This window comes from Geospiza fortis, unplaced genomic scaffold (genome assembly GCF_000277835.1).
Source record: "Geospiza fortis unplaced genomic scaffold, GeoFor_1.0 scaffold195, whole genome shotgun sequence".
NCBI classification, from domain to species: Eukaryota; Metazoa; Chordata; class Aves; order Passeriformes; family Thraupidae; genus Geospiza; species Geospiza fortis.
In genome coordinates this window covers 1405105-1425399 of record NW_005054324.1, presented here as the reverse complement: position 1 = coordinate 1425399, position 20295 = coordinate 1405105, and the positions used below count along the sequence as shown (strand labels likewise).

At 35.7% G+C, this 20295-nt stretch overlaps 1 protein-coding gene across 1 annotated transcript; it reads right to left on the bottom strand.

The window, feature by feature from the left end:
- Window positions 1-2889: 2889 nt before the first annotated feature.
- CAPZA2 (capping actin protein of muscle Z-line subunit alpha 2) lies at window positions 2890-20038 on the bottom strand. Its single transcript, XM_005420898.2, has 9 exons — window positions 19930-20038; window positions 17917-17968; window positions 17207-17270; window positions 16445-16651; window positions 15200-15279; window positions 12317-12395; window positions 8729-8800; window positions 6125-6187; window positions 2890-5214 (listed from the first exon to the last, which is right to left on the bottom strand). The coding sequence occupies exons 1-9, from the start codon at window positions 20036-20038 to the stop codon at window positions 5074-5076; spliced, it is 867 nt and encodes a 288-aa protein (XP_005420955.1). The 3' UTR covers window positions 2890-5073.
- Between the last annotated feature and the right edge of the window lie 257 nt (window positions 20039-20295).

Sequence of the window (20295 nt, the reverse complement as noted above, 5' to 3'; positions counted from 1 at the left end):
ACTGTACAGTGCATTTTGGCTGTGAGTGCTGTGCCAGCCTCCATCAAACCCCTGCTCCTGGGGCACAACTTTAATTGAACTGACCCTTTGCTCAGAGCTGCAGCATCAGGCTCCCTGTCAGAGGCTGAGCAGGAACTGTGGTTGAATGGAAGCATGGCACCTTTCTTCCTTAAAGAAAACCCTAACTGATCACTGCCTTGTACCTTTTATCATCTTACTGACACATCTTGTGTTACAACTGGATGTGCTGCCTCACCTGGGAAAAGGCAGCACGACAGCATTCCATGACAGCATTCCAAATCCCAGGGCTAATCTGTGGCCCCCCTGCTGCCCAGCACAGCAACAACTTGAATGTTTTTGCCTTTGGGCATCTAACTTTTAGTACCCAGCCTCTGCAACAGATGCAACACCACCACCCACCACCCCAGCAAGCCGGCACAGCAGGCAGGGAGGCTGCTGGAGCAGGCACAAAGAAACACTTGCCATCCACAGCAGTCCAACAGAATAAAAAGCAAGTATTTTTCCTGCACTGAAGAGCCTGTGGCTGTAATTTTCAATTATGTTCATAAACACTTCATCTGCAAAAGAGGAGATAGCCTCATTTTCTTTTAGCCTGTTAAAAGAACATTTGCTCCAGGGAAGTGGAGTCCCTTCTTTACCTCAGGGGACTAAAACTCAGTTCTCTGTGTTTGAAGAAAGTACCTTAGGTTCCAGATACACCACAAGCACACTGCTGCACTGTAATGGACAAGGCCTCTGGGGGCAATTTTACTTCCTGAGAAAGAGATACCCAGCATGTTTTTCTGAACCCCTCTTCACAATGCTGCGTGTCATTCACAGTGGTGTGGCAAAGCTGCTGCTCAGCCTTCTATATTATTTTTGAGTACATCCTGAAATAATCTTGAAGGGTAACTCAAACTGAGTGGCATACTGGGAAGGTACTTACTAAAGGAAGTAGTCTAATTTCTTTCACTGATGCCTACAACAGCTGTACTCAGTGTACACTTGAAATTGAAAATTATTAAGCACATTTAAAGGCAAAACTGAAATTACTACAAATCATTATGGACATATGGTGGTATCCTCCCAAACCATCCAACCAACTACAATATACCTACTTTAGTAAGTATATTTACAATCCATAAGCTAGAAGTTGTTTCTGATCTGATGTTATTTCAAACTGCAGCTAATCAGACAAAAAAGTCCCTACATGCTCCTCTTGACTGAAGAGAACAAACCTGACAGATTTTCCCCTGCACAACTTTACTGATTTGCAAAGACAAGATGCATAGCAAAGTCTAACTGTATCCTTTAAGACAATGATTATCACTCTGACCCTTTTTTTCTGATGAGCACATGGCTAACATCATGCTTGGCAATACCTGTTACAGGTAAGCAAGTCACAGCAGCAGAGGAAAATATTGCTAACAAGAGAACCTACCAAGTGTTAAGCATTCATTTTCACAGAAGGAATAAAGTGAATATTCACAGTTCCTTTCTTTTAGCTGTAAAGGAAAAAAATAGACCTTTTTGGTTAAAATATGATGCAAATTTTCCCCTTAAAATAAAGAAGTTCAGAGTTGACACTGGTACACAAAAATTGACACTTCAAGGTTATGAACAAACTAAGTTTAATCTAAACCTAGGTTTACAATTGCATCAGATGAAGAACAGTTTCAGTCTTTCCAGTCAACAAATGCAGCAGAAGCTATGTCTGTGTCAGCAAGTAATTCAATACGATAGGAGTGAATCCGTAGAATTGAACAGTTGATGGAACTTCTATACCTACAGTATTTACAGTCTGGAAATGAGAGGCCCACTTTTGTCTGAAGCTCCAGACATCCTCAGCACAGACAGGTGTGGGTAGGTAGGTGGTGGTTTCAAGCTGCCTGAAAGAAGCCACTGCTATGGACTCAGGTCACCATTCAGAGCTGGAAGGCACCTGGTGCACACCCAGAGCCCAGAGGCCCCAGTTCTGAGCTCTCCAAAAGGAAGCGAACTCAAGAGCACCAAAACGGCTTTGACAGCCAAACCAGTCTGTGAGATGAGGGGATGAGAGAGAGATTTCCCAACTGCACAAACTACATTGCTGCCACAGAAGTGGCTGGAGATATTCCCTAAAGAGAACATGTCTCTCAGGATGTTCAGACATCCTCACACAATGCTTTTAACCCTGGCTGAATCACCATTTCCTAATGAACTGTGTTGCAATGTTCCCAGTGGAAGCAGATGGCAGAATTGTTATCAGCAGGTAGGGCGGTAAGCAGTAGCAGCAGTGTAATCAAAATTACAATGATTTTAAAGTTTCATTCTAACCACAGTATGAATTTTAAGACAGACATACAAAAATGGGCTGCTCAGAAAAACCTGAAAGCAGAACTGCCACTCCTGTTGCAGATGTTTGCAAAAAACAGCTGCTTACTTGCAGAAGTTAAAAACTCCTTAATATAAAGGGGCACTAAGATACATAATATGTAATACACTTCAAAAACACAAGCATTTTACAAGTCCATTTTACAAGCCATAATGTCTATTACATCAAGATTCAACAATACAAAGCTTGTATTTATATTTAAAAATAGAATATAAACAAATAGTAGTTCACATTAAGACAATTGCCACAGCAAAATTTCTCAGAGAAAGTGCTTTACCTACAGAAAATACCCTAAAGCCTACCAAGCAAGCTCTAAAATTCTCCAATTTAGAAGTGGTAGGGATAGAAACAAAACAAAACAAAAAAGTGCAAGTGACATCCAAAACTTTGCTAGAAATCAAGAACTCCAATTGTGCCACATGCTTCAGCTGACAGTCAGGTCAGCTTCATCTGATGAGTCATTATTCCTAAATATGATAGGGCACACCATTTTGAAAAAGTAACAGAATAGTTGATTTACTTACAAATGGCTTTATTGAAGCTATAACTTAATAAATTTGATATTCAAGGTGTAAAGTTGTCTCACAAACTAAAATTAACACAACAAGAAAAAAACCTAAGTAACACAGATTTACTTATGTTATCCAACTGGTAGAATTGAATCTGAAGGAAGCAATTCTTTCAAAATAAAGAATTAAGACTATCTCAAGACTGAACAAACAGAGAGGGAAATACAGTAATAGAGTACTTCACAGTAAAATACCTCTTTATTTGGAATATATTTAAAACTAGCTCTTTATTTCAGGTAAGAAAAATAGCATTCTGACTTTTGGTCAGTGCTGATTCTGGAAATTTGCAACATTCTAAACAGCTAGAAAAGTTATTTGCACTGTTGTTGCCCATTAACAATTCCCCTAACTGTCCATTCACTGCCTTTTTTTACCTTGTTCTTAAATATGTTGGAAGAAATCCTTCAATAGTGTTTGTATTTAGATCTTGGTTAAGACTGACTTGACAGTGACTTAGCATTTGTTATTATCTCACATGCAGCTTTTATGAGCTAATCTGAAAAGAACAACATGGCTCAGGAGCTGAACTACAAAGACAATTGAGAGGGCAACTATCCAGGAAGACTGTGGTAGAACAAATCCCACTCTTCTACGATACAGTTCAGTACTGTAAAGTAGCAGCAGTTTCTTCTATAGAACTTCTATACCTCTGTGTAAGAGAGCACTGAAGAACAGAATACTGGGATATTGCTATTAAAATTCAAACAACAAACTACTTCATATGTACATTTTTATACTCAGTACAAGTCCAGACTCTCTTGCTATGCTGTAACTTGAAAGTTTAAGGTAATTAGACCATGCTGTAAACAAAGACATAAAACATTTGTGTAAGCTTTACTGGTTTAGGAGGGTGCATAAACACCTGCCTTCTAAAAAATAAAAAAGCTGTTTAATTTTTATTTATGAGCATATGAGTAGGTAGCATATTGTAAAACAAGTTTTTATCCAATTAAAAATTAAATCTATGCATTTCATGGAAGTGTTATACAGCGTTTGTAATGAAGTCTGTGTTTTTAGATACCTGACATCCATTTTCAAAATGAGATAGAGAAAGAATACTCCAAACCAATGTATTAATTTTTGGTCTTGGAATTTCTTCTATCCCCTGTAGCCAATATGAAGCTAAAAATACACCTGTTTAAAGCAGACTTCCATATACAGAAGTTTTTTCAATGCAGATGAAAATGATAATGATATTACAATCCCTAAACATACAAGTTTGTGGCTCTTTCAAGCAGAATTTTAAAAACATTTAGAAACACCAAAAATAGGCTATATCAGGAAGCAATCTGATACTCAAATAAATAGAAAATTTGCATTTTAATGTCACATTGAATTTTAGTACATTTCAATCCAAGAAAAAATAAACAGACATAGTAATGAGTACAGGATTATATATATTACAATATGCCTTGTTATAATACATTTGTAGCTTTATGATAAAAAACCTGGAGGGCAGATGGAATTCGAGTTCACAATTGTCAGAACAAAGCATTAAATGCATTTCTGGAGTAAGTACTTTTATTTAATTTCAAAACCTTTAAACAGCTTTAGACCTTGGCCTTTTCTTTAAAAAAAAAAAATTAGCTACCATGGGGCTAGCAAGTATGTCTTCTAGGTTTAAATGATACAGAAAATGCTTTTCCCAATTTTACATACAATGAAAGGACAGATCATTTCAAAAACAGCACTGCTGGCAAACTCCACTTTGACTTTGACCTAGAAATGCATGTTACTGATCTCCACAAGGAATCCAGCAAATTTTGCAAGTTGTCCATTTCACATTAAAGCAAGAGGAAGGGTTATCATATGCAAAAATATTTTTTCCAACTGTTCTTAATGTGTAATTGAAAACTAAAGGCATGGTCTCTTCATTATAAAAAAATAAAGGTACAACGGAAACTCTAAAGGAAGATATTCAGCTATAGTGAAGTTGCAACCCTCTGAAAGGAAGGAAAAAGAAAAGAAGTCAATTAGCTAAGCTTTGTGCTCTAACCAAACTACTTACAGTGATTTTCAATGGCAAAAGCCCATGCTGACTGGGTGATTTGACAGTTCCAAATATTTTTTTGTAATAATTTTTATTTGTATACAAGGACACTAAAATGATCCAGTCATGCAATGTTCACTTTAAGCATTCTGCATCTCTTTTCCAATTTTATAGCTAAGGATCTTGTTCCAGTCAATCTTGGTGCGGGTTACTGGCAACTGTCGACGTAAGGCCTTGAAAGTAGTGTCCGACATAGTCTGATAGTTCTCACTGATAGCAGTCTGCCAAACACAAAGTCATGCAAAACAGAGACACGTGAAAAACACAGCTAGGATGCCACATCAACATTCTAGGACTCAGTGGCCTGCTACTTCCTAAACAGGCCTAATAAAAACATGCTGAATTGAAATAATATTTAATGAAGAAAAGCTGCTAGATATAGATTGAGACTATGTGAAGAAAATTGGTGAGATATGTAATAAACCTGGCCATAGCCAGGGTGTTTCAGCAAACCACAGTGTGGTTAATCAGCAGCACGAATAAAATGGTGATCAGAGTTAGCTCATACATCATTCATTCCAGACAGAAAAGTCTTCCACTGTTTTTCCTGTGGGGATGCTAAAGTCAGTCCACAACATTATTTGAACTTGAATATAATGCATACTATATATACTTCAAAACTTTTTATTAAAGAGTATTTCTTTCAAACTGACAACACAGTGTCTGAAATCTACCTTATGTTCAAGGCCTGAATGAACATGTATTCACTTCTGCAGAGGGTATCTACAACAGTTACACTTTTCTAACTTTGAAATGACTAATTAAAAGAGGTAATATAGCCATATATTACTAGCCTATAGTCATATTTAGCAAAGCTGTCTAACAGAGTAGCCTCTGAACAGAATTTGTACAAAAATTCCACTTAGGGAATGCACTAATGCTTTATGACATCAGAATTGCTGATACTTAATCATGCAAGGAACTCTTCCGTTCTCAAAAGATTACTTCTGTTGTAATGTTAGGCAGGTGAGTACAACCACCAGGAGGTGTGAAAATGCAAGACAGAATTAGCAGCATGTAATCTATTCTTATGGAACTGCATTACCTTGCTGGTTATAGAATACAACCTTTGGTTAAGTATATGGTAATGCTAAAAATAAGAGTAAGAATACAGTATTTGTTTCAACATACCTGATATTCATTTTCTGCAGCCTCCACAATTTTTATAAATTCCTTTGCTGTCTGGGCTTCATTCTAGGAAGAAAACATTTGAATTAGGTCTGAGGTAGGACCAGCTGGATTATGTTTTTCCTATAGTTATGAGTGATACCGGGTAGACTCGATGGGAACACTTGACCATTCAGTGGCTAAACCGAAACTGAGCATTCATCCAAAAGGAATATCCCATATGATGATGACGATGATGATGTTAGAAAAATAAAATCAAAGTGCAACAAGTATAAAGAATGCCATGAGGGTCATTTAAATATTTTGATTAAGAATTCTATGGTGTGATAAAAAGACAGAACAACACTGGGAAAAATTACAGTGCTCACCTAAGCCTTTAAAATCATGCGAAGTACGGATAACATTATCAATGCTACATTTCCAGTACAAATTCAAGAAAACTTCAAGAACATCTAACCCAGAAGTTATAGTAGAATATAACCGATAAACCAAAATAGATTTGTTTACCACTAAATATTTTGAATCTGGAGACTAAACTGAGGGAAACACTAGACTTTATGTATCTGGTATTCCAAAATCATCTCCAAATACATCTTGCAAAAATGAGGGTGCAAATTTCATCATGACTGACAAGGATGAGGTCAGAACAGAAACTGTTTAAGGATGCAAGAGTGTGTTTTTTAAAAAAATAAAATATGCTCCATCAGTCAGTCTGGAGGTGTATTTGCTGAAGTGCTGAAAAGAAGTCTCCAACAGAAAATGAGGGTTCATGAATTTCCAAACTTCCAATTAGCATTGGAGACATTCTTAAGAGTGCTTTTGCAGAAGCTGTTGAAAGTTAGGAGTGTTCTTGTGCCATGTAATCCCTCATTCCTGCAAAAGCGAAGATTGGAGAAAACTGACAACTTCAACCATAACTGCTTCTAAGTGTCAGTGAAACTGCACCTAACAGCTGTGAAAGTGCTCTTGGACACAGCAGGAGACATGAAGGAGGAGGCAGAGAGCAAGCAGATGAACAAATGAAAAGGTTTTGACTTTTCAGTGAACTGAGGAAATGCTTTCAAAGGCTCTGCTAATGAAAGGAAAAATTCAGAGGTATGACGTCTTATTTGTCTCAGAGGAAAAGAGGGGATAAGAAAATAATCTTCAGCAAAATTATTCACAGCTCTAACAACAAGAGAACTCTTCAGTAATTTATTTCTGTTGTGCCTGTTTATGGTTTTTAAATGGGTTCTCTGACAAACAACAAAAAAAAGGAGTCATTGAGGGTCCTTTTAATCTACCCACCACTTCTTCTCTGTGAAATAAGAACCTGTACAGCCTCTGCCCTCTATGAAGCTCACAGCCAAGGTTAAAAATTGGTAACCAGCAGCATACTTGCTTTTGTTTTAGCTAAGTTATGTAAAAGATGTTTTCCTACTCATTGGTCTGCAGCTGCTTTATTGAATTGCAAAGCAGGATTAAGTTTCTTCCCAACACTAAGTGAAGCAAAACCTATTGACAGGAGAACTGCAAGAGTTCCCTGAAGCAACTCTTATTTGACTGAAACACTAAACAGATCCCTTTGCTCCAAGGAGTCAGAAGTAATTTTATATCTAGAGCTCCAGAAGTGTTATCAGTTGGCACCACATTCCCCCATTTTTTCTGGTGCTATTGCAACTAAAAAGCCAACAAGCCTTGCTTTATATTAACAAACAATGTTCTTTATTGATGAATTGAGCTATTGAGCCAAATTGGCCACTGCTAGTCATTATCATGAAAATACTTCTACTGTTCACGTTTACAATTTCTCTGCCAGCTTAACCTCAATGTCTTAAATTTTATTAAACAACACTCCAACAGAAAATCTTGCCGTTTATAAATGCCATTATAGACATTATTTCAGAAGTAGTAGCTGTTAATGGTGGAACATTATCAATTCTTAAAAGATACATCTGGTACTATTTCCAAACAATTTTTATTTCTATTATTTGCTCCTCATTACTATAATAATCCATTTGGCAAGAAGTTGAAAAAAATTATGTTTTAAATAAGAAGTTTGTTATGGTTCTCAAGTTGAACCATTTCTGAAAGGGCTTTTTGTACAGAGCAAGACACTGTCAGCACCAGTTATAGACAGAGAAAACGAAGGGAGAATACCCCTTGAAGAAGCTGTTGCTTCTCAATTGGTGGTACCATTTGTTTACTATTTTAGCATACTTGTCTTCATCCAGTAAGCAAAGGAGGCAATCTCCTAGAAGGTACAATTAAGTCAGTTGTTTTAATTCAAACCTACTTCATATTAAAAAATTACTTTTATAGGTCATTCTGCAGACTGAAGTTTAAATACAGAAGTGCAGGAAGACTGACAAGCTAATTAAAGCTTTAAAATCAAAGTTAATGTAGCTTATATAAGCCACATGCATTGATCTTTTTTTAAAATGCTAGCTACATGTTAGGTAGAAGTAGTAAATATTACATATAAAATATCTGTAAATTTGAACATTAATTCCCATACATGTAGAAGAACAAACTTCTCTAAACTTCTGAGCTTTTCATAACCTTGCCTTTATTTTTAAATTAAAAATTGCTTCAATATAACCACTGATGTCCTTAAAGGTCACTTACAGACACTGTTAGAGAATCTTGTATGTCTTTATGGCTCACCAGCTGAACATTACCATCTTCATAATAATGAACCTACAGAAAATTAAACAAAGAACCTCATATCAAGTTTAGGAATCAACAACATGCAGGAAAATCAAAGTGTTGTGTTATTTATCATAGTAAGAAACCTATACAAATTAGTAAAAACCACACACAGAATATTACAGAACAAAAGCAAATAGGAAAACCAAAACAATGTAGAATTTACTGGTTTTGAGGGGGAATATCGATCAGGCCAGTCTGGAAACATAATTTGAGTTGATGTGCCTTAAGCAGTATTTCAAGCAAAGAAGTTTAGGTTTTGGTTAACATCATGAAGATGACAACACCTTATTTATGTGACCTTACTAGAAACTCTTGAAATGAATAGTCTAGACCACTTTATATGGTGAAGATATATTTAAAATTATAATAGTTTTGGGAAGCTATCAGGATACTGGGAAGATATTCTGCTTCCCCAAACTGTCCCTGTTTTCTAGGGACAGTGCAATGTTAAGCTTCCCTTTCTAGTCTGTCTGGGTTTGACATTTTCCTCTATTAGATATGTCTCATAACAAATGCTGGTATTTATCTACACAAAGCAGTTCCCAATGTTAGATAGCAAAGCAGATTGAAATTATTTATGCTTGAAATGCTGTATCTACAGGACAGCTTCCTTGATTATTTTGCAGAACACTAAAACTCTACCCAAGGTAACTTTAGCACTTTTAAATACAGTTGGGACAAATATGAAAAGGTTTAGTTCCTAACAAAACTGTTGGGAAACTTAAAAATCAGGAAGCATATATATAAAACTACATGTGATCATTAACAATAATTGATATCAAAGCTATGCAGGTCATTGACATTTAAATAAACATCTTTGAAAATTTTTTACAAGTTTGACAAAGTCAAGATAGTCAACATAGCTAATGTTATGAGAAAATGAAACATTTGTGTCTCACCCTGTTAGACAACATAACACAGTTTTGAGATTAATACAAAACAGTATAATTTCCTGTGCATTATGATCATATGTGCAAAAGACCCTCAACTTTATAAATAACAGAAAAAACATGACACACAGTAAGACACACCTAAGGAAAAGTTTCCTATAGGAGTAAAACACTATTTCCTGTGATTAATATTAAATTACTATTTTGCTTATTGTCAAATACTTGTTTTGGAACAAAAGGTATTAACCTAATCACAGAAGAAGCTTCTTTTCATATTAAACAATGCTGGGTAAAACCTCTGCCAGTCTTTCTCAATTCATTTCCTAAAAGATAAGAAGTGCTTCCTCAGTGCACATTTCTACAAACTCCCAACAAAGCAGCAGAACCCAAAGAAATGTAAGTGTTCCCCCTTGTCCATCAGGATTCACTGCAGAGAGCCCAAAGCTCCCCTGTGCTCTGAGGCCAAGACCAGCACAAACATCTTATCTGTGTAACTGAGTCCCTTTCTTGGCAAACACTCAGACCTAAAAGCTTAGCAGAGATGGAGAGTCAAATCCAATTCTGGGATGTGTTATATCTTAAACAAAATACAAGAAGTAACTGTTCTGTACTATACCTCACTGCTGACATCCTTCTAGAATGCTAGGTCTGGGTTCAGAAGACTACAAGAAGGAGGATGTTTATGAACAGAACCTCTTGGAAAGGTTAACTAAGGAGGGATGAGAATAACAAATTATCTAACAGATAAAATTAGTAACCAGTACACTTATCATTGTTTTCCATGCACAGTTGGAGCATGTTAAATGCCACAGGGACTTAGTTTTGGTAAAAGGCTATGCCTTTGCTTTTGCCTTACATATAATTAAAGAAAATTAAACAGAAGAGGTTGTGACAATTGAGAATCTCCTACATCAGAATTAACAGAATTTACAAAAAAAGGAAGAAATTGTGGAAGTGATCTTAAAAATACTGAAGACACCTGAAGATAGCAGCTGATGCTGCAATTTCTCCCATCTTATTAACAAAAGGTCTTGTCAGAAACAGAGCAATAGTGTATTGCTGTCAAAGATTTTGCAAACAACACTGAAATTCCAGTACTCTAAAATTATACTAATGCTGTATAGGCTTCACTTTCTAGAAAAATATTTTGCTCCTTAGATAGAAAAAATTAAAGTGAATTTCCCATTTGTTTGTTTTGTAAGGTGAAGAGAGAGCATTCCCACATACATTGAAAAAATTGTACACAACTTCTACAAATTTAAAACTGAGTTCAAAATTCCTTAGTGAAACAAGTAGTTACTACACATGCAAAAAAGTAGAACTTTTCATCACTCTCCAGAACACAGATTTTAATGAATATAAATAATGACTTCATAAATTATGTGAAATAGTACTAAAAGATAAAATCATCTGGTGCCCAAATGGAAAAGTTGAACCTGAATGAATTCCTCAATCAAACTATTATTTTGGCTGCTGCCCTAACCTTTCCAAGAATTAGGTGGACACCTGCTTCCTTGTTCTGGAAAACCTCTTAAGACATTAACCAAAAGTGCATGCTGTGGAGAAAATGCCTGCTTTGCTGCAAGTTGGATTTAAGTCACAAAGTCTTGAGAAGCCTACAAGTTACTTTAAGTGCTGCTTACCATGACTGTAGTGATCTGACAACATAATAATGGCTGTTCACATTTTGACTATCATTCCAAATGTTGGCACCAGCATGGGAAAGCAGACTCAGGGTCCCCTTGCCTGTGTGAATGTAAACAGAGCTACCACATCCTAACATAACATCCTAGCCTCAGGCTAGAAAGACATTCCTTTGCATCTTCCTGCTGCAGTCATCACTGAGCAGTAAGGACAAGCAAAACTCATGGGGGCACAGAAGCAGCAAGAAAAAGAAACTTGACTCTGTCGTGTGACAAAAAAAAAAAAAAACCAACCAAAAAAGGTACTACACAGAACGTCAGACTGCACTAAGCTTCTAGTCCCTGATCCCAGAAGTGTTTCAATAAACTGCTGCAATGTATGTGTACACATTCCAGGGAACCAATCCAGAAAGTCGAGTCTCCCTGCCTACCACATGACAGTCAGACTTCCGCTGGTCTCAGAACTTCTGCCTGCTTGGAATTCCTCCTTTCTGAATGCCCTAATGCCAACAGGAAAGCCAAATTCTGAATGAAGAATACATAGATTCAAAAATTTCTGACAGTGGAATAGGTGAACCAAAAGGTTTCCATCTTTCTGAACAATACAATAACATTAAAAAACCCCCACAATCAGTTAAAATGAAAAAAAAAATCTACTTCAGAAAGGCCTACCCTTAGGAAGGTCTTGTCTCACTGTGAATTCTGTGAACAGGAAACCAAAGAGACATGTGCCTAGCTGAGGTGAATACACATTCCTAAGTCCTCTGAATCATTACATTAAACGCATATTTTATGTTTTTAAGGATTAGATAAATATGTAAATTAAGTCACTAACACTTAAGTGAATGAGCATTGCTGCCTTGCTTACTGTGTCCCCATTTTCCCTTAACATATTTGATACACTGGCCTGAGTCTCCCTTGATAATGACTGGAGACTTTATGGTTCAGGATACAGTTTGAGATAAGCATACCTGAATTTTCAAGATGCCAGCCACTTGAGTGGTTGAAGGGGTGATTGTAAACTTCCATTCTGACCTCCAACGGCCATTCCTTAAAAAAACAGTAGAACAGAAATTGGATGTTACCCCACTGGTTATGAAAAAAAATCCCAGCACACAACTGATAGTCAGAGGAAACCAGAGAATGAAATTTGCAGTGCAACTACACAGGCAGAAAATCTTCCCCTAAAGATTTAGCATCATAATCAGTCATGACCAAAACAGAACTGTTTCCCAAAATATTTAACCTCAGTTTTCGCTGTGGACCAAGGAGATTTATTATTAAGGACCTTTTAACAGGAGGACTTAACTTCTGAAAATACCTGAAGCCTCAAATGTTCTTTCTCTCCTGTAGCATTAGTTAGGCGCACACAGCCAATATTTTGTTTCTAGGACCTGAATGTTTTGCTAGATCAGCCAAAGCCACGCTTCACCTCAGGCTATCAAAAACTTGAATGGAAGGAATATTACAGTAGCAAGACTTTCTGATGTGTTTAACTGTAACTAGGCCTTTCAGCTCTTCTAGCATTTCCCTTCCAGGACAACTATTTCCTTCCAGTTTCCTTCCACAAATTCAGAATCCTTGCCGAAATGCCTAAAGGGAGTTTCAAACACCTGGAAAACAGTATGGCGAGTAGTTTCACCTGATTTCTTTCCTGTAAACTAGACATCATCTTGTTTAGCAATGAGATTAGTGGATTAGAAGGTTAGTACTATAGAGCTGAATTAAGAAAGCACTGCAGCAGTCCATGATTTGTCTTGTGTTTGCACTTAAAGAAGGAAAGAAAGTTGATACTAGGTGTTCCAATGCTGCTAATGTTAGGTGTAGATTCCAGTGCATTCAACAAGGGGAGAGAAAGATATAAAATATTAAAAATTAAGAGCTACTAACAAATCTATATAATGACACAGTAACAATGGTAACTCAGCTATAAAGCCATTCGTTATTATTTCAGACAATATCCAAATTATCACTGAAAATATAGACTAAGACAATTCAGAAGCTTGTTGGCATTGCTAAGAAAACTGAAAGGGTTGCCCAACTTAGTGACATTAATACTACTAGTAGCTTTATAGACTGACCCACTGATTATGAGAAAGCTTAAGTGCTGGATTATACCTCAGGTACAATTCTAGTTTTTGAATGCCAGGGGTTCAATGGCTAGCTAACAGATTTGTTTGCTTTTCAGTCAGTCTGTGGTCCCTTGAAGTTAACATGACCACTCTGGGATATAATTTTTGTCCTTAAGTTGCCATTAAAAAAAAAGAAAGAAAAAATTCAAGTTCAGAAGGATTTTTCTGTAGGAAATGCTCTAAGGAAAAAAACAACACAATTTCTTTATTTAGCTTGGCTGACTTAGAATGTTTTGTAAGAGATTAACTTTCCTCTTCTTTCTTTAATAAGCCATCTATCCTATGTTTACAGTATTTCAAATAATCAGAAAGTATTTTTCTTTGGTATATATTGATTTTCTATCACCCAACAAACTTACTCTCATAGTAGGATGACAGACTTGCAAATGCCTAGAAAGCTGGAACACCTTGGGAAGAAGTATTGGCTGTGGCTTGGACTGGATAACCAGCCCTACAGTTGGATAACTGAGGAATCTGGTTAACTTGGAATCCATTCCTCCATCTCTGAATCTCCCAAAGCAATATGCATTTACTACAACTTGCTAAGAACAAGCACTAGAGTCTGACTATCCCTGAAAAACTCTTAAAAACATGGTCAATATTTACCCAGAGATGCCCAATCATAACTTTAATAAAGAAAACTTTCAAGAAAGATTTTCTCCATCTATAAAAGGTTGCTGCATATCTGTTCCTCTTCTTAAAAGACTACAAAATTAATTATTTGGAATATCAAAATTCATTCATACTTCCAAACTAAAAAGAAAACCAGTATTATTCCGAGTTACTTCTAATATTGATGCAAAACATGAAGACTTAACTAGTCAAGTTTAAGTTAGTAAGAAAAAAATATTTATTATCTACGCAAATTCAATAAAAATCAGCATACTGGGCAAATAACTGATACATACACATGCTGAAATTACTATGGAAATGTAATATCCCCCTTCAGAATCAAAACCCAAAGATTTCTGTACTTCCATTCACTACCAGTGGGATTACTAATATAAATTGCAAGCAGATGCAAAAAGCAAACCAAGTAATGAAATGCCTTTCTTCTGACAACTGCATATATAAGCTATCTTTAGGCTATAACGTCCTTAACCTATTTCTGATACTGTGATATTTTATGCCAACTTTGGCCAGTTTCTTGTATGGAGCTATCCAAAGGTCACTCCAGCCTGTGGAAAAAATCATTGAACCAAGTCCAGGAAAAAAAAAAAGAAAGCTGCAGTTTGTAAGATTTTATTTCATCCAAAATCACCTTTATCCGTCTAACCCCAAACTTGATCACTTAAGTCCCACCGTAAAGTGATTTTTGGTCACTTTCTTTCTCTGACAAATTCAAACCAGAAGGAGCTGTTCTTATTCTGTCAATCAAAAAGGAAGCAAAACAAGCCAAAGCAACTGTATTAGGGAAGATGGCCATGAGTATTGGTGTCAGTGTGATAAACAGCAAAATTAATCATGTATGCCATATGTGTAATATGGAATTTTGCGAAGTTCTACAAAGGAGATGCAGGTACACAGTCTGCCATTTTACTTACCACAAAGGAAGAGATTTCTACAGTTTTAGCAGAAAAACTTGGGAGTGGAGTGAAGGGAGAAGAAGGGTCCCAACCAAGATATGCATCCACCTTCTTCTCTGAACTAATTGTTATCAGTGTAATGGCACTTACTCAGTTTGCTGTATTTTACTGTCTGTGGATCCATACAGAAACTTACCAAAAATTTTTTGCTTGAAACTGATGGCTCTCTATGCATGCAATAATGGTTTGCTGTCCATCGATTGTTTTACCATAAACCTTAATTAGGAAAAAAAAAAAGAAAGAAGCAAAAAAAAGAACAGTCAAAGTTTGAGCAGACCTTGGTCAAACTGCTTGGATATCTGTTTCTACTATTGTTACATAAACTAAAATTTTGTTTTCTAACCATTATGGTCATACATAATATTCTGTACATGAAACAATAAAGTATTTATTACAATGCAGAAAATATCTAAGATTAAAAAACCTGATGGCAAATCATCTTAATAAATTTTATATATTATAAACTCCTTTTTCTACCACTACAGGAATTCTAAGCCTGTAACAGTGACTACTGAGACAATATACATTTATTACCAGCTCGGTCTCAAACACCAGTTATTCTACCAACTATATGACAATTTAAACCTGTACAGAATAGCAAAAAGGGTGTGTTTCTGCTTTTCTGCTTTATCCCCCTTTTAAATTATCTGAGATAATTTAAAAATTATCTCAGTGAACATCCAATCTGGTTTCCTTTACAGAAAAAGGAACTCATCTGACTTCCTGGGAATCCAATTCAACTTGTTAACTCAGCAGCTGATTTACTTTTTCCCCCCTAGTTAATTTTTCTGTCACATCAACATAAAGCACAGAACAGCTATCAATAGATCAGTTTGCTGAGATTTAAATAGTCATAGGGCTTGTAACAGCAAGCAAATACTATTTTAGTCCAGACTAAGAGGTTTTATTTTAAGAAGCTATCAGATTATTCTGGTAATAAGAATACAGCACTTGGATATAAAGGAGATATGATGGAACAAAATGAGTTTGCTTTACTAAGACAGTTTTGTCAGTAAATCGAGCCAAGATAGACATTTCTATTTTATGGAATTTTTCTCCCCTTCTAAGCAACCAGCCAGACAGCCAAGATCAGCAGGATCAAACTGCAGTAGTCCACAAAATGTCTAAATGCATCAAGAAATTTAAATAAAAATGCTCAAATACAGAGGTCAATCTTCACTATGACCTGCAGTAACCACTCACTAATAACCCAACAGCTAAAACATTAAAATTCTGAAGCTTTCCTGCATTTCTCATGAACCCCCAACAGGAATAAATTCTTTACAGTCGAAACTGCCTGTCTTTCTGGTTTACAAATAGCTCCCTTTTAAAATTTGTAACTATCTATACGGGTACAGTGGTTATGTAATTTAGCACTTACTGTGCAGACACCATTTGGATAATGTTCCTTCACATATGCTTTCATTGCCGTTTCAACTGAATTTCTCCAGGACTCTATGGCATTTTCAACTTCATGGGGTCTAGGATCAGTAGCCTCCTTTCTTAAGTGATCAAATTTAAAAGAAATCTTGTTCTTCGGATCCAGAAATTTTCCATTTCCCAAATCACCGTGTTCTGTTATCAAAACCTGTATTATAAAATTTAAATTTCATTTATATATATATATATATTTATATTATATAATATGTATTAAATCATAGAATTAGTAACACTTGCTATATAGTGAAAAAAATAAATGCCATGCCAAATCTAATTATATCCTGCATTTAATGGGAGCTTAATCATTAAAACTTACATTTTAAACAAAATATGCATAAAGCAAGAGAGGAGAAAGCAAATATGATACACTGCCCCAGAAAAACAAATCTCGAATCTTTCTCTCTTACTGCAACAAACCATGCAAGACAGAAATTCATGTCTTCTGCTACTAACAATGCAGCAAATAGTTTTTACAGCTACAAACACTGAATTCAGTCAACACTGCAGACTAAAAGTTCAAGCTCTTTACATACCCCTGAATGATTAACTTATGGGACTGGCACTGGTACTACTGAAGGGGCACAATCTCTACGTTTTGGTAGGGCAGATACATTTCTTTTAATTTTCTTGCCAAGAATTGTTCCAATACCAGACTATCTTTAACAGTTTAAGGAAGATTGCAAGTATTTCACTGTATTCATACCTGTTCATCGTAACCGTCAATTTTTACAGGAGTAAACTGGTCCAAGTTGTACTGTGCAAATGCACTACAAGAGAAAAAAAACCAACAAAAACCTGCATCAAGCACAATCTTTTTCCTTAGTAGCAGTTAAGGGATATAAATAATTGCTAATAATCTGGGCAATGATGCATTAAAAATTATATTAATGCTTTACCTAGCAGGCTAAAATTCTTGGAATCACTTTAGTGATTATATTACAGATTCCAACTGCCGTTACACAAAAATTTACATTCAGAAGTAACTTGATGTAGACAAACACCTAAGCTTTATAGTAACCCATAGAAACTGGAGGAGCAGATAAAGTTTAAATTCCACAGGGATCCAACCATCTAAGCCACATATCTCCACTCTTAAAGAAGAAACTAATTTTGGCAAGAAAGTACAGTAGGCACAATGTTCTGATACAGAAGTAGGGTCTAAGGATGCAGTACCTTACAGATGATCCAGTAAAGCTACCATGAAACAGAAAATGAAGTTGCTCTAATCATTAGGACACAATACAGATCTCTCCTCTGCCAAGAATTTAATCTTGATCAAAGAAGCCCAACACACACAATAGGGTTTTACTTGCCAAGCACACATCTTTAAATTAACCACTTACTGATTATGCAAGTCCTACTGAAAAAACATCTTGCTTTTATGCAACTGAGTATGTGACATCTGGTACTTACTGGGCTGCTCCTTCCCTGAGAAGATTGTCGTTATTAAGCAGCAACCGAACATCTGAAAGGAGTATTTACAACATATAAGTACAGTTAGCTCAGAAACTTGTTTCAGTCACATAACAAGTAACAAAAGACTGTACAAAACAACAACCCCCCCCCCAAACTACTCCATACCCACAGAGATTACTAGGCAGTAAATTTATTGCTTCATATTTTATAATTTTCACTGAATAAAATTAAAATAATCGTGTAGAAATGGATCTCTTTGAAGACAATCTGGCAAAGAGATTTAAGCTGTATTCTACAGGCTCTAGGAATCTGTCAATCTAATTTCTTGAGAAGCTCTGAATGAGAACAGCACAGAACTCTACCAAGTTTCCTTTAAAATGTGTATTACCAACTCCCTCACCCTATATTATTGTTACTGTATTCTGATGACACTGATATGGAATACATTGAACTGGTTTTTAAGCCCTACCATTTTCAGTCTCATTCCTCAATGACACTTACTAAGCAGAAGATTATACACCATCATAGCATTTTTTCTACCATGATACAAGAAGCATATGAATATAGAATAAAGTTAATACTCTCCTCAAAATTTCTTATATATTTATTGTGCAGCAAATTTCTTATTTATGCACTTGACTTTACCAGACACTGTTTGAATAGCAATTTAATTCATGCTCATTAACTAACCAATCATTAGTCTTGCCAGAACATATTAAACCTCTTTTAAATATTTCCAAGGTATCATTCAAGTGAAAAGTAAAAAAAATCTGGAATATATTTAAGGTATTTTTTTCTTTAAAAAACAAACAAGGAAACCCTTCTGAAATAAACCAAACTCCCCCACCCAAACCAAAACACAAAATACCCCAAAGGAAAAAAAACACCTCACATACTCAAAAAGCCCTACACAAAACCAACCAACCAAATGCACAATTTTCAGAATTGGAATTAAAAGCTTTCTCTATTTAAGAAGGCAGCCTAAATCTCCCTGAACACTGGTCAGGCATTTGTGATCAAATTTTCATTATATGTTTTCAAACACACTGTACTCTGTTATTGAGCAGGTAGTTGCAGCTATGAATTGGCATAACAATGAAGTCTATAAGCAGTACTACTCTAAGAAATTTTAATAATCTTCAGAGAGCTGAGTTAATAAGCTGCTCACTTCAAAACGTAAGTACTAACTAATCTTAAATAATAATTAGCTGGCCACAGTTTAACTAAGAACAAGGTACTTGTAAAAGCATTGCATTCTTTAATAAACTTAAGCTCTCTCCAGTCTAACACTGACTACAGGTTTAGTATACCAAGTTCATTTTTTACTTAAATAGCTTCAGAAACATTTGTAAGCCACAACTATAAAGCCTGCCTTTTAAAACTATACATATGCCCAAATAGCCTGATGACAGACAAACAACATTTTTTTTAACAAATAACATCTTAGGTAAAGTTTAGACAACAATAGTTGAGAGAAGCTTATTTTAAGTTTCCTTTCAGTTTACCAATACACTCAGTAAAATGAAGTGTGCCCAGAATTTAAAGGTTAGAAATATTTGGAGAACATTAATATTCTTTCCACAACTGGCACTAGGCAGTAGTCGTTTGTGTATCCAAGGTTAAATATTAGTAATGATATTCCTTCTTTTTAAAAAATGACCATTTTAATTTCTGCTAGTTTAATTTTTGTTGAAAAATATAATTGTCTATCAAAGATGAAAAATAGGAGTATCTGTTTTCTAAACAGAAACCCTTGCAACTGTTAATTCATTACTCATTCAAAACAAAGCTCGTTCTCACTTCACAAAGAAAAGCAGTACTTCCCTTGTTTTGCATTTAAACTTCCAGCTGTCTTGTGACTGCAAAGCTTATCATGCCCAGCTACACAACCAGCCCTTATAGCAAGGAAGCTGCTACAACATAAGCTACATGAAATTCAGGAGAATAATCAGCAATGCAATTTTGGATATAGATACCTTAAAGAAAAGGGCAGAGCAGACAGATACTCACCATTGAACACCTCATTGAATTCCCCAGGAGGAGCATGAATTATGAATTTTGCTGCTATACGCACCTTAAATACAAAAACAATCATGTGGTTATATATACTTGCATTCATTCCTTTTCAAAGTAGTTATGCATTATGGAGTTTTAACAGCCAGACATTAAATTGTACAACTCCCACTTTCACATATTTGTTCACGTTGTTTCAACTACTTGGTCTTTATTAAAAACAGACTATAAAGCTCGACCTTTCCAAAGAGAATAGAGATTGTATGTGATGGAAGGAGATGGGGAAATTGAGTCATTCATGTTTTCTTTTACTGGCAAACAGGAAAAGATGAATATAACAAATAACATTAACAATATATGCAC